Source organism: Ascaphus truei, chromosome 3 (genome assembly GCF_040206685.1).
Source record: "Ascaphus truei isolate aAscTru1 chromosome 3, aAscTru1.hap1, whole genome shotgun sequence".
Lineage (NCBI taxonomy): Eukaryota > Metazoa > Chordata > Amphibia > Anura > Ascaphidae > Ascaphus > Ascaphus truei.
In genome coordinates, this window is record NC_134485.1 from 317,255,719 (window position 1) to 317,268,946 (window position 13,228).

Consider the following 13,228-nt stretch of genomic DNA (forward strand, 5'->3'; position numbering starts at 1 on the left):
TATTCTTTTCATTGAAACCAATGGCAGTTTCTTGATCTGTTAAATCTGCTGCAGTGTTTTTACACCAGCTCAGTCCTGGTTCTGCAGCCAGAAGACTTTGATTAATGACCTCCTCTGGGCCATAAGGTGCCTTTCGGCTTAGCATCACTTACTAAATATGGCCCTTCATCCATATGCCAGTGGGAGAAATATCAGTTTGTGAATTCTATGGATTGCTATGATTTCGTGTTAGGGTACGCAGGACAAATGTAGACAAAGGCCTGGAGTCAGGACAGAAGAGAGACATTATCCTGTATATCTGTCGTCGTACAAAAGTTTGGTACCGCCTCTTTTGAAGTTTGTAGTCCTGGTCAATATTTTAGAAATTGAAGCGCTTTAATGTGGAATTCTGATATAAGAGACATTATTGGCAGCTTCAACCATCATGGAGTTGGGTTGAACGTAGGGACTATACCTCATAAGCTGAAAAGGTAAGAATCCCATTTGTCAATAGTGCCAGTTTTAAGGCTTTTCAGACACCGCATGGGCCATTAACTATCAATAGGAATACATCTCCAATATGTACTTACTAACCAAGTACCAGAAAAAGAGGCACAGTAGATAAACATTCTATGGCACCTGTCTTGGAACACCTTCAGGTTTCAGAAGAGACTGCTTAAAGATAGAAGACAAATGAAATGGTGGGAGAGGAGGGTGTTATGCATCAAGTGGCACAAACTGAAGCACTGCACCAAACACAGGTGCAAATTGCATCATTTTGACAGTCACTTTGCATCAATATATTGCTTCAATTTTAATCCATTTGTGGTAATGAGTGTTTTTACCAACACCCCCTCTCCCATGTCCTGCTGCAGTGTGGAGCGTGGGCGGTAAGCTGCCTGCTCTGCTCTCCGGCTGCCTCCGCCACGCTCCAATATGCTGCCTAATCGTTGCTCCGGCCCTGATATCTGTTCGCCAATATAGTTTTAACTTCTATAAAAAAAATAAAAAAATAATATTGTTATACAGGCATACCCCAGTTTAAGGACACTCACTTTAAGTACACTCGCGAGTAAGGACATATCGCCCAATAGGCAAACGGCAGCTCACGCATGCGCCTGTCAGCAAGTCCTGAACAGCAATACCGGCTCCCTACCTGTACCGAAGCTGTGCGCAAGCGGGGAGACTATAGAGCCTGTTACAAATGCGTTACTTATGCACGTATATGAGATTTGCAGTACAGTACATTCTCCGGTCCCATTGCGTACGTTAATGCGGGGTATGCCTGTACTTTTTATGAACTTTGGTTTACAGTACATACTGAATCAAAATGGTCATTAGAAATCCAACCCTCATGTTGGGTTTTTAAATGTTATATATGTATATGTGTACAGTATATATTTGCATTGCACTTCCTATAGCTCTCGCTGCGAAAGGATTAGGAAAGCAGTGGTGCTTTGTGCATGTTAGAGGAGTCAAATCCTGCTGGAAAAGGGCATACAAACTTCTTTTTTTTTTTTTTTTTAAAGGTTTATTCTATATTTACTTATTTTGTAATTGGTTAAATTAACTCTTTTCCTTGTAAGAAAAAAAAACACGCATTTTCCTGCTCTATATTTGTTCATAAGAAGTCACACCGATGCCTACGCTGAAACTGCAGTGAACGAATAAGCAAGTAAACTTAAGTTATTACTTTGGTGATTGGTTTATTACGATTCATAAGTACGACTTCACTTATTTCTTACCCCCAGGCATACAAACAAACCACTACTGTTTTTAGCTGTGACTTTCTGATCAGCTTAAATAATACAAAGCGATATCTTTCATCTTAACACATTTTATGCCAATCGTATTTTGCCATTATGGTTGAATTCCCAGGGCCCAGTGAACTTCAATACGAGTGGAAATGGATTCTGTGTAAATAGTTAATATGTAGTTCACATACATTTACAAGGTAATGTCTCAGTGATTTTACTTGATAAAGGGCCGGAAGATGCCTTGTAGTTTAGCACCATTTCCAGCCTTATATTGGATAACTAAATCATTGTTGTTTTGTTAGTATTGTTGTAACATGATCATCTGAGCTGTAGGTTTTTTTTGGACTGATTCTTCTTAGTTTGTGCTACTGGTTTAAAGCATATATTTACTAACACACGATCGTGATTATTGCTGGTTAGTGACCATTGATAATGGCTATTGGACGTTATTGAATATATCTTGTATGGTGGCATGCTGGGCCTTTTGATGCTTTCATGCTGTGCCTTTTGGTGGTCAGTTCCTTGGTATTTGTTTTTCTACGTAACTTGGTTGCTTGTCCTCTTCTTTTTGGTCTTTTTCTTTTTGACCTTATCAGTGTCCTTCTGATCTGTTTCTGTGTTAGCTGATCTATTCCTGTTGGTATGTGGTTCATCTTGCTGATGATCATGTGTGAATCGATGCTTTTTCTTGGGAACGATCTTAATTGATAGACTTGCTTCACATGGTAACACCTCAGCAGAGTATGCTTGAAATATACCTGGATCTATTTCTTTGCTGGTATGTCTCCTGATATTATTTAGTGACTCTTGTAGCTGAATAACACAATCTTCAATCTTTTCCGTTCTGCTTTGATGACCATTTGGCATTCTTACTAATTTGCTGATATTCTTCAGGAGGTTGTATATCTGAAACTTTTTGGAACAAAGGTAGAATTCTCTCTCTCCAATCTTCGGCTTCAGTAGGGTGGATTTCTCAGGATCTTTTAACTACAAGAGTAAACAAAACATTGCAATCAACGAGTGCCACTAACTTTTGTAATGTAAAATTATTTGAAGGCAAACTGGAAAGCTTAATAAATTTCATGTAGAGCAGGCATTTCCGTTAACGATCATCTCTGAAGGGGTTTGTGATGAAGAAAAGTTATTTGGGAGGTTTGCTACAATGACATAGCTAGCAATAATCAATACCTGTTTATACATATATGTATTAAATACTAGATCTGGATCTACAAATATCTCAATGCAATAAAGGAGATGGTTTTGTTACCAACAAAGTCCTCAATAACCCCCATAAAGTCTGTAAACCACAGTCTGAGGACCCCTGGTATAACAGCTTTATTGTCAGTCAAGTGACCATTGGAGCTAGATAAAATATGATTTAACCCCCCCCCCCCCCATAATGACAGAAAAATACAATAGAAATAGATTAAAAAGAACAAAAGGACGGTACATGCATTGTGAATATATTATTAACAAACAGTAATATTACCATTTAGAAGATTTTCAGACTACAAGGAGGAATAATGGCTTGCATCCTTGCCACTGCTAATACTATGGAGGCTTCCTTATCTTGATTGCCAGGGATAAGCTTGTCTTATCACTTGTCTTCTTCCCTTTGTTATGTTTCCTGGCTATTTATGAGGCATTCCTATTTTAATTCCTAAATGTCTATAAAGCATAATAACCAACATTGTAATCTTGTTTTTAATAGATAGTTTCTTCTGCTAAATCTATACTCTCCATAACTGGGGTTATAAAGATATGCTTCTATATCATGTGATAGCATTGTGCAAAAGAGGTCCCAGCACTTCCGAATTGTATTTAAAACATCTGCTTAGTTTATTTCAATCATAATAATAAAAAAAAAAATAGAGGATGTTACAAAGGATCAAATACATAAATGGTACAAATATCATTAAGTGATACAGGACCTCAAGAAAGGCCGTGGGACCAGAGGCCCTATCACCTATTCACACTGGTAGATGCACATTTTTTTTTTTTTATATATATAATTTTTTTTATTTTATGTTTTAAAAAAAAAGTAAACAGATGATTTAAATACAATTCAGAAGTGCTGGGGACTCTTTTTTCAAACTAGTACCTGCCTGGATTGCTGAACTGGTGAGTGACCACTCTACGCAGGGCCGCCAACATGGGGGGTCTGCCGGGGTTGGCGTCCCGGGCCCCGTGAGTCAGGGGGCCCAGCCGGGCCCGTTATATTAAAAAAGAAATGGCGGAGATTCCCTGTGTACATGTGCTGAGCCGAGGTTCCGGCGCGCATGCGCAGGGCAAGCAGGGTGTCCAGCCTGCTACCTGTGGGCCCGCTCCCTCCTCGCTCCCAATGTGGGACGGAGGGGAAGCGCCGTTGCGAGCCCGCACCAACCCAGCTTCCCCTGCGCCCGCCTCCTGCCCCGGGCAGCAGCCGTGGAAATAGCCTGCCAGTCTCATCCCCCCCCCCAGCCGCCCACCTCCCATGCCTCCCCCCCCCCGTGCCCACCTCCCGCCCCGGGCAGCAGCCGCGATGATATCGGGGGCAGAGGAAAAAGCGTCAGGCGGGCAAGGAAGCAGGAAGCAGCACCCAACCGGTCAAGGTCAGTCACCCATCCAGGCACTCACCCACCCAGTCACTTGACCCACTCACTCACCCAGTCACCCACCCAACTCACCCACCCTGGCAGTCACTCAGTAACCCACCCAGTCACTCAGTCACCCACCAACCCAGTCACTCAGTCACCCACCCACCCAGTCACCCATCCAGTCACCAACCCACCCAGGCAGTCAGTCACTCACTCACTCACCCACCCAGGCAGGCAACCCCAGGCTGTCAGCCACCCAACCACCCAGGTAGACAGTCACCTGTCTTTTGTTGAAAATATAAAAATAAACAAATTGCATTGTAATGTTTTTTTCCGTTTTACAATAAGAAAATAGTAAAAGTTGTGCGCTTTTTTCATGGTAGGTGCGCTATGGGTTCAGGGGGCCCTGCTCCTTTCATTTCTCCTTGGCCCCATGATTTCTGTTGGCGGCCCTGACTCTACGAGCACCATTACTAAGGACATTACATGGGGGAGTACTGTCCACACCTAGGGTTGCCAGGTGTCCAGCATTGACATTGCCCTGTATTTGAACACACTGTCCAGTAAAACATTTGAGGCCATACTGGACATGTATGTGTCCGGTGTTACTTCCCTGGACATAAGGACCTGACTGGCTTGGGGGGGCCGCAAGTTTTTCCCAAACAGGGCTGCTGCTAGGGGGCTTGGAAGCTTCCTACAACCTGATTAGCTGCATTACCCAGCAGCAGTCAATCAGGTTGAGGTGTCAGGAGCCTGGGGGTGGGGCCAAGGAGAGGAGGAAACAGCTTGGAGCTGAGCGAGAGGTGAGAGGGGTGTGTGTATATGTCTTGAGCACGTCGCACCTTTCACTATTGTGTCCAGTATTTTTGGAGATACTGCACCGACACACTTTATTCGAGCAAATACCCGGTATGTACCTGGCAGATACCTGGAATGCGCCACTCCTCACCTCTGACAAGCCCCGTTGCATTTGCCTTCCCAGCCTGGGTTCATGCCTGGCTGATGGGCGGCTGATCCGTTAAATGATAATGATTAGGATTTAATAGGCTGCAATGCTTCGCGTGTCTACCAGATGGCATAAATTCATGAATTGTAATGCAGTATATATATATATACTGTGCAGTATTGCAGCCAGCGGGAATAAAATGCTTCAATCCCTGCTTGGAAAATAACTCAATGCACTCGGGCAGAAAACAGTCACAAACCTCAATACACCCGGGTATACCCGAATTCGTGGGACTAGCCAAGCTCGAATAAAGTGTGTCGCCAGTGTATCACCGGTCACCCCTGTCCACACCCTGCAATATAATCTATACCATTTGGTGCTATGAAAAACAGAAAACAAAAGATGCTTAACATAGTATACACACTTTCTACGTGGTATCAATAGAAAAAGTAAATGCCTTAGAAATATTGTGTAAGAAGGCAAGGACATGGAAGGATTTCATTGTGTTAGAAGATGTAAGCATACTGGACATCTTTTAACCATGTCCAGGAATATGACAATAATGATTTTAGAAGTGCATCTGTGTCATTCCCAGGTACCTTCCAGATGGATGACCTTTAGGAGTTGCCTTGCCTCCTCCCTTCATATACTGTAGGTTTGAATTAAGCTCCTTTTTGTAGTTGTCCGAGGATTTGTTCACTGTGAAAATCTGTGTACCTTGCATATTGTCTGAGAGAACCATATCCCTGTAGGAACCAGCTGACCCAAGTGTGGTTATCTTGTCACTGGTAATCAGCTGTTCTGCCTTACAGGGCACTTATCTTTTATTCCAATATCTCTTATGAGAAGTTGGTAGCTACTTCTTAATGGCACTTGAAATGAAGACACCATCTATTTTAAATATCAGGAAGACTGCACCATAGTAGCATTTGAGTCATTTTGGGCCTTCACATTCTTTATTCTCTATACAGTAACTGATGGGAAAATGGCTGTATTAAAGATAAATGGGTAGGCGCTGCCCATGTTGAAGTTAGGCAGTTTCTGAAAAACAGTGATCTACTTGGGTTGGTAATTATGACCTGAAGGGTTAAACCGAATTAGGCTGCATGAGTAGCTCAGGTATAATGTCACTGCGATTCCAGCTTTGATTCGACCTCGGAAAAGTCACTTTATCTTAACGGGGATCAAGCAACAAAATGATATTGTGAGCTCCACAGGACAGGGGCTCATTGTGCTTGCAAAATAGCGTGCCTGAAAAGATAGGGTAATTGAATCATTTACTAAACCATACTGACACACCACAGTAGATAGTAAACGGTCTTACCATTAGATTAGATCCCACGTTGAATGTAACATTCTCCTCCTTCCTGGAGAATGTCACATGGATTTGGTCCTGGGTTAAAAATTTAACTTCAATGTTAGCATTGAGCTTCAAGGTAATGGACTGAAAAGGAGGCGCATGGACATGAGGGCTCCAGTCCCACCATTTCCAATGTTTCTGCAGTATCCCGTTGTCATCAAAGTAGGAGCCCCCCCAGGGATCCAGAACAACCCTATTGCAAAAATAGCATACGGGAAAATTAGTTATTCATGGATGCAAATAAGACTTGTGTTGTGTAGCAGCTCAGCCCATGTGAATATATGAATATATACCACGAGCAGCACACTCATAGTGTTTTGTAATCCCAGGGTACCAGATGTTTGATTGCACACAGGAAAAACTGAAATGGATAAAACATGTCATACAATAGGAGTTTCTTTTTCCATCCCTTGTAACAATTACAACTCAATTAATAAAGTGTGTGTGTGTGTGTGTGTGTGTGTGTGTGTGTGTTATATATTCCTGTATGCTCATTTGCATGTCTTAGGCAGGTCTGCAACCCCGCCTTTCACCATTATCACCCAGCACACAGCACTTCCACTGCAGCAAGGGATTCTGGGAAATTATATGCAAATGAGCACACAGTGTCACCTTTTGCTTCAAAACCATTTTTAACATGGTTCCCTATAGGCTTAAGCTTGCTGCATGGTCACAGCTTTAAGCACAGCCAGGGTTAGGATGTATAGCCAGAAAACCCACCGACAGACAGCCGTTTCAACCTTAATGGGCCTCATCAGTGAGGGGTTGGTTAACTGGCTATGCAATGAAGCAATGGGATGGGGTTTACCATACTTAGATAAGTTATGGTGGGTAAAAAAAGTGACAAAAACCCTCCACAGCAAAGCATATAGCAAGTGGAAATATTCCTGTATGCTCATTTTCATGTCTTAGGCAGGTCTACAACCACGCCTTTCACCATTATCACCCAGCACACAGCACTTCCACTGCAGCAAGGGATTCTGGGAAATGACATGCAAATGGGCACACAGTGCCACTTTTTGCTTCACTGAGGACCCCTGCTCTATGGAACTATATATATGTATGCATATACAGGCAGTCATCTTGAAAATAGTATTGGATAGTGAATCGTCGTAAAGCGAAACCCATGGTGTCATATTGGATATGAGCATTGAATAAGGTGTTTTGGAGTCGGAAAACTGCCCATTGGTAGTATTACAAAGCGTTGGCTACGCCGTACGTCGTAAGTGAACCGTGGGTGAGCGAGGCCGGTCTGTGTACACACATCACGCTGATGAAAGAGGGATCTGCTAACTATTACAGGAAACATTATCAATGACATGGTTTAAACGGATACCACATTTTATTAATGTTTATTTTCTTTTAAGAGCCCCTTCTTAAAAGGGAGTACGGAGTTACCGGAAATTAACTATATCATTCACTTGATCATAACATTGGAAAAGTATAGAAAGAAGAAAAAAACAGCGCAAAAAAACCTCATGGTGTAGTATTTAAGATAAATTTATAGAATAAAAGGTGATTATTGCACGTACATCAATAAAAGCATATATCAGCAAAACATGTTATGGACATGTTACCACTCGCGGGAACAGCTGGGTGCGGACTGGTGTATATCTGGATCGTCCTCCGGTCTTGTCTGGATCGTCCTCCGGTTATGTCTACCATAACATGTTTTGCTGATATATGCTTTTATTGATGTACGTGCAATAATCACCTTTTATTCTATAAATTTATCTTAAATACTACACCATGAGGTTTTTTTGCGCTGTTTTTTTCTTCTTTCTGTACTAGTTGGATTGCTGATCCATCCCCCAAGAACAGCAGCATAAAACCTCCCTAACCTAAGGTTATATTTATTTAGATCACAATATCACTTAATCCTTATTTACCACTTACGAGCGCAATATCTGTTTGTTTCACATTGGAAAAGTATGGCTGAGCATTGTTAAGAAATGCCACATCACATCAGCTATTCATTTCCCACATATGTACACCCAACAACGATGCACTCCGGCCAAACAGGAGGTTATAGCGGCCCAATGAAATGTAAATAATGAGGCTTATAATCACAAGGATAGACTACTTGCATTATGAGCATATTGATCCCAAACTGTAATAATAGTAGTACACTATAAAGCAGGGCTGGGCAACTCCAGTCCTCAAGCGCGACCAACAGGTCAGGTTTTCAGGATATGCCTTCTTCTGTAGAGGTGGCTCAATCAGCCCCTGCTTTAGTGCAGGTGGCTCAATCAGTGGCTCAGTGAATGACTGCACCACCTGGGATATCCTGAAAACCCGACCCAAGGCCAGGACACGTGTCCTGGGCAGGTGGCTGCGGGGGGCCCGGTCGGCCAGCCTGCAAGTTGGGGCCGTCTTGTGGCTGGGCCCGGCTGTCCTCCAGCTGTGGTCAGGACTGCCACCACTCCAGGTTTTTGGAGCCTATGGGTTTTGGCCATGTATCTCCAGGCGGCGGCGGGCAGCTGCGTCTCCCGGATCTTCGCCCTGCAACTCTTGTCAATATGGTCGCACTGCATCAATTGGCGCCACGTTGCCATGCCAATGGGAACGCTCCGTGATGTAACAGCATCATGCGACGCCTGTTGCCATGACAACGAGACATTACATGACATCACATGATGCCTAAGTGCCATAAAGCGTCCCGTTGTTATGGCAACTTGACGCCACGTAACGTCTTTACATCACGCAGCAACTCGTCATGGCAACACTGTGCCATTTTATGCCGCGCGGCCATATTGACGAGTTGCAGGGAAAAGATACCGGGAGATGCCGCTGAAGGTAAGCACGACATTTTTTTTTTTTTTTAAATCTCCGAGTTGGCCTGCGGTAAAAGGTGTCAGCCCTGGCTGCGGGCCTCCCTCACAGACTGTCCAATGTCGAGTTTGTGATGCTGCTGCGCGCCGGAAGCAAGCTGAACTCAGCTTCTGGTACACACCGGCATGAGAGGGAGGCCCAGCGCGTGCCAGCAGCTTGGCGTGGGACAGAGTGAGGGGGGCCCACAGCTGGGGAGAGCCGGGGCCCAGCGGTGAGAGGACCGGCAGCCGGACCCGGCCAGAGGTTGGGACCAAACTTGCAGGGCCCCCTGAAGCCACTGGGCCCGGCCTGACTATCCCCAAGGTAAATACATTTGATGGTGTTTAAAAAATATATATATGCAATTGGGGGGTGGGCTTCTTTTATATGTATTTGTGGGGTGTGGGGCTTCTTTTATATGTATTTGGGGGTGAGGGGCTTCTTTTATATGTATTTGTGGGGTGAGGGGCTTCTTTTATATGTATTTGTGGGGTGAGGGGCTTCTTTTATATGTATTTGTGGGGTGGAGGGGCTTTTTTGTATGTATTTGAGGGGCGCTTCTTTTATATGTATTTGGGGGTGAGGGGCTTCTTTTAAATGTATTTGTGGGGTGTGGGGCTTCTTTTATATGTATTTGTGGGGTGTGGGGCTTCTTTTATATGTATTTGGGGGTGAGGGGCTTCTTTTATATGTATTTGTGGGGTGGAGGGGCTTTTTTGTATGTATTTGAGGGGGCGCTTCTTTTATATGTATTTGGGGGTGAGGGGCTTCTTTTATATGTATTTGTGGGGTGGAGGGGCTTTTTTTGTATGTATTTGAGGGGGCGCTTCTTTTATATGTATTTGTGGGGTGGGGGGCTTCTTTTATATGTATTTGCGGGGTGGAGGGGCTTTTTTGTATGTATTTGAGGGGGCGCTTCTTTTATATGTATTTGGGGGTGAGGGGCTTCTTTTATATGTATTTGTGGGGTGGAGGGGCTTTTTTGTATGTATTTGAGGGGGGCTTCTTTTATATGTATTTGTGGGGTGGGGGGCTTCTTTTATATGTATTTGGGGGGTGGAGGGGCTTTTTTGTATGTATTTGAGGGGGCGCTTCTTTCATATATATTTGGGGGTGTGGGGTCTTCTTTTATATGTATTTCGAAGGGGTGGGTGGGGTCTTTTATATGTATTGGGTGTTTTTTATATATATATATATTTTTTAAATATGAATTTGGGAGGTGGAGGGTTCATTTATACGTATATGGGGGGGGGGGGTGTATTGTCTGTGACGGGATGGGGGGGATTGAGTGAGAGTGGGGTAATTGATGGAGGGGCAGGGGGTGAATGAGGTAGAGAGGGAGTGAGACGGAGGGGAGAGAAATACATGGGAAGAGGGGGGGAAATAGAGGGGGCTCAAGAGGTGTGAAATGGGGGGGGGGGCTCTTAAGACCGCTGACATGGGAGGGGGTCCCAATTATAACTCTGGTCCTGGGCCCCGGGAAAGCTTTCTGCGGCCCTGACCCGTTAGTCGCCCTTGAACACTGGAGTTGCCCCCCCCCCCCTACTCTAGGGGATCACCAGGCTCCAGTTACAAATGAGGAATAGGAGTTGTAATCATTGTCACGGGTAATGCTAGGGAGACCTCCTCATCTTAACAGGGACGAGATTAGAGAGGCGGCTTGTCTTCCGATCTCATTCTTTTCAGAGTTATTACTGTTTGGAAATCTATTCGTATTGAACGCTTAAATGGGAAGTACCACGCCGCAGGTAACGGTAAAAACAAATGTGAGCAATTAGACCATGTAATTGGTTTCCCTCGAAATATTCAATTACCTTTAGATGACCCTTTTATTTTTCACCAAGACCTGGGGAATTCATTTTTATCACATAGGTATTGTTCCGACACATTGAGCTAATCAATCATCATAATTACTGCACAAGATGACAAAGCAAGATAGGGTTGGGTTCACTATATGTCTGTAGATACAGGATTTCACAAACTGTCTGATCACAAAAGAGATTAAGTAAAGATGGTTAAGAAAAAAAAAATACTTTTCAAAACAATGTCAGTCATTTAACCCATTAAAAATACTACTACTTTGGTCCCAGAAGGGATCTAGGGTAGACATTCCCTGGCAATTATGACCCAATGGCCATCGGTGCTTTTCTTACTGCTCTAAAGACTTACCATACATTTTAAAGTTATGGTGGGTGAAAAAGGCGACAGAAAACCTCCACCGTTAGCATATAGCCAATAAAGAATATCACACATTGTGTGCTCATTTGCATGTCATTTCCCAGAATCCCTTGCTGCAGTGGGAGCACTGTATGCGAGGTGATAATGGTTGAAAGGCAGGGTTGCAGACCTGTCTAAGACATGTGAATGTGCTCTAAAGACAGTAGCCACAATGTATTATATAGGACTGGACAGACAGAATTAGCTCTAAATAGCCCAGTTTGGTTCATTGAATTATTTAGATTTATTAGCATGTGATGTATAGCTCGTATTTTTCCTCAGAAACCTGTAATTTGGCTATATTTGTGCTTCAGTTGATCATTTTGACCTTCGCATCCCTTTTTACACATTGGGCGAAAAATGACACTTACAATTCTTCTGAAGATATTGATGAATGACAGGGATTTGTTTTTTGTTTTCGTGAATACTGTGCCGATGAACATGGCGTTCCCACCACGTCAGAAGTGCTACTGTTGCTTAGCAAGTGACTTTAAATTAGATTTGCAATAAAGGGAAATAACTCGGCCATGGAACGCAGCACAAATGCACACTGCTGTTTTAGGGCTGGGTTATGGGGAGGAATGAAGAAGTTTGGCAGAACGCGCCCAGCCCAAACTCTTCTATTTTGCGAAGTGCTGAGTAACAAAAACTTGGCAGACGCCTACATGAAACCAGCCAGCATGAAAGATCAATTTGACTTCTCATACCTCCTAGGAACTGTTTTTTGCCTGCCATGCACAAGGGAATAAAAACATGTCTATGACAAGGATGGAGTATGACTGAAAACTGAGAGGAGATTTTCAACGCACTAGTGAAGGCCAACCTCTGTGGGGAACCCGGTGTCTTATCTCTAATGAATCCGGAAGATAAGGAGTTCTAGTCATTGATTTCAGAACGTGTGTGTTCCTGATAAAATAATCCTGTATCGCCGCTGCATTCTCTGTACAGTGGGCTTTACATGGCTCCTATCAGTTAGAATATGTGTGGGGGTACCACAGGGCTCTGTCCTGGGACCTCTCTTCGTTGCTCTGTACACTCTCTCTAGGTGACCTAATCACATCTCTTGGGTTCAAATATCACCTCTATGCTGATGACACACAAATTCACTTTTCAACCCCTGACCTTACACCTGCTGTACAAACCAAAGTTTCTGAATGTCTCTCTGCTATATCATCCTGGATGGCCCTCCGCCGCCTTAAACTCAACATGGCTAAAACAGAGCTCCTCATATTTCATCCCAAACGTGGCCTCACTACCTCCTTCCACATTACTGTTTGAAGTTCTGTCATACACCCAGTAGGGCAAGCTTGCCTAGGGGTCACACTCAACTCACTCACATTCTCCTCTCACATTCAAAACGTATCAAAAACCTTTCGCTTTTTCCTCCGCAATATTACAAAGTTACGTCCTTTCCTCTGTTGCTTGACTGCTAAAATTCTGACACAGGCCCTCATTCTCTCCTGTTTCGATTACTGTAACCTTCTACTGTCCGGCCTTCTTGCCTCTCACCCGTCTCCCCTACAATCTATCCTAAACGCTGCTGCCAGAATCACTCTACTTTTTCCTAAATCTGTCTCCCCTG

General features: G+C 43.7%; 1 protein-coding gene across 3 annotated transcripts in view; it reads right to left on the minus strand.

Annotated features, from left to right (window-relative positions):
* Window positions 1-1,680: 1,680 nt before the first annotated feature.
* The window catches only part of ERICH6B (glutamate rich 6B), a 194,077-nt gene continuing 182,529 nt past the window's right edge, over window positions 1,681-13,228 (minus strand). For all 3 annotated transcript variants that reach the window (XM_075591123.1, XM_075591121.1, XM_075591120.1), the window contains 2 exons: window positions 6,583-6,811; window positions 1,681-2,723 (listed from right to left, as the gene is read on the minus strand). In XM_075591123.1, coding sequence (XP_075447238.1) covers window positions 2,274-2,723; window positions 6,583-6,811 — 679 coding nt within the window. In that variant the 3' untranslated portion in view covers window positions 1,681-2,273. The remainder of the gene's footprint in view (window positions 2,724-6,582; window positions 6,812-13,228) is intronic.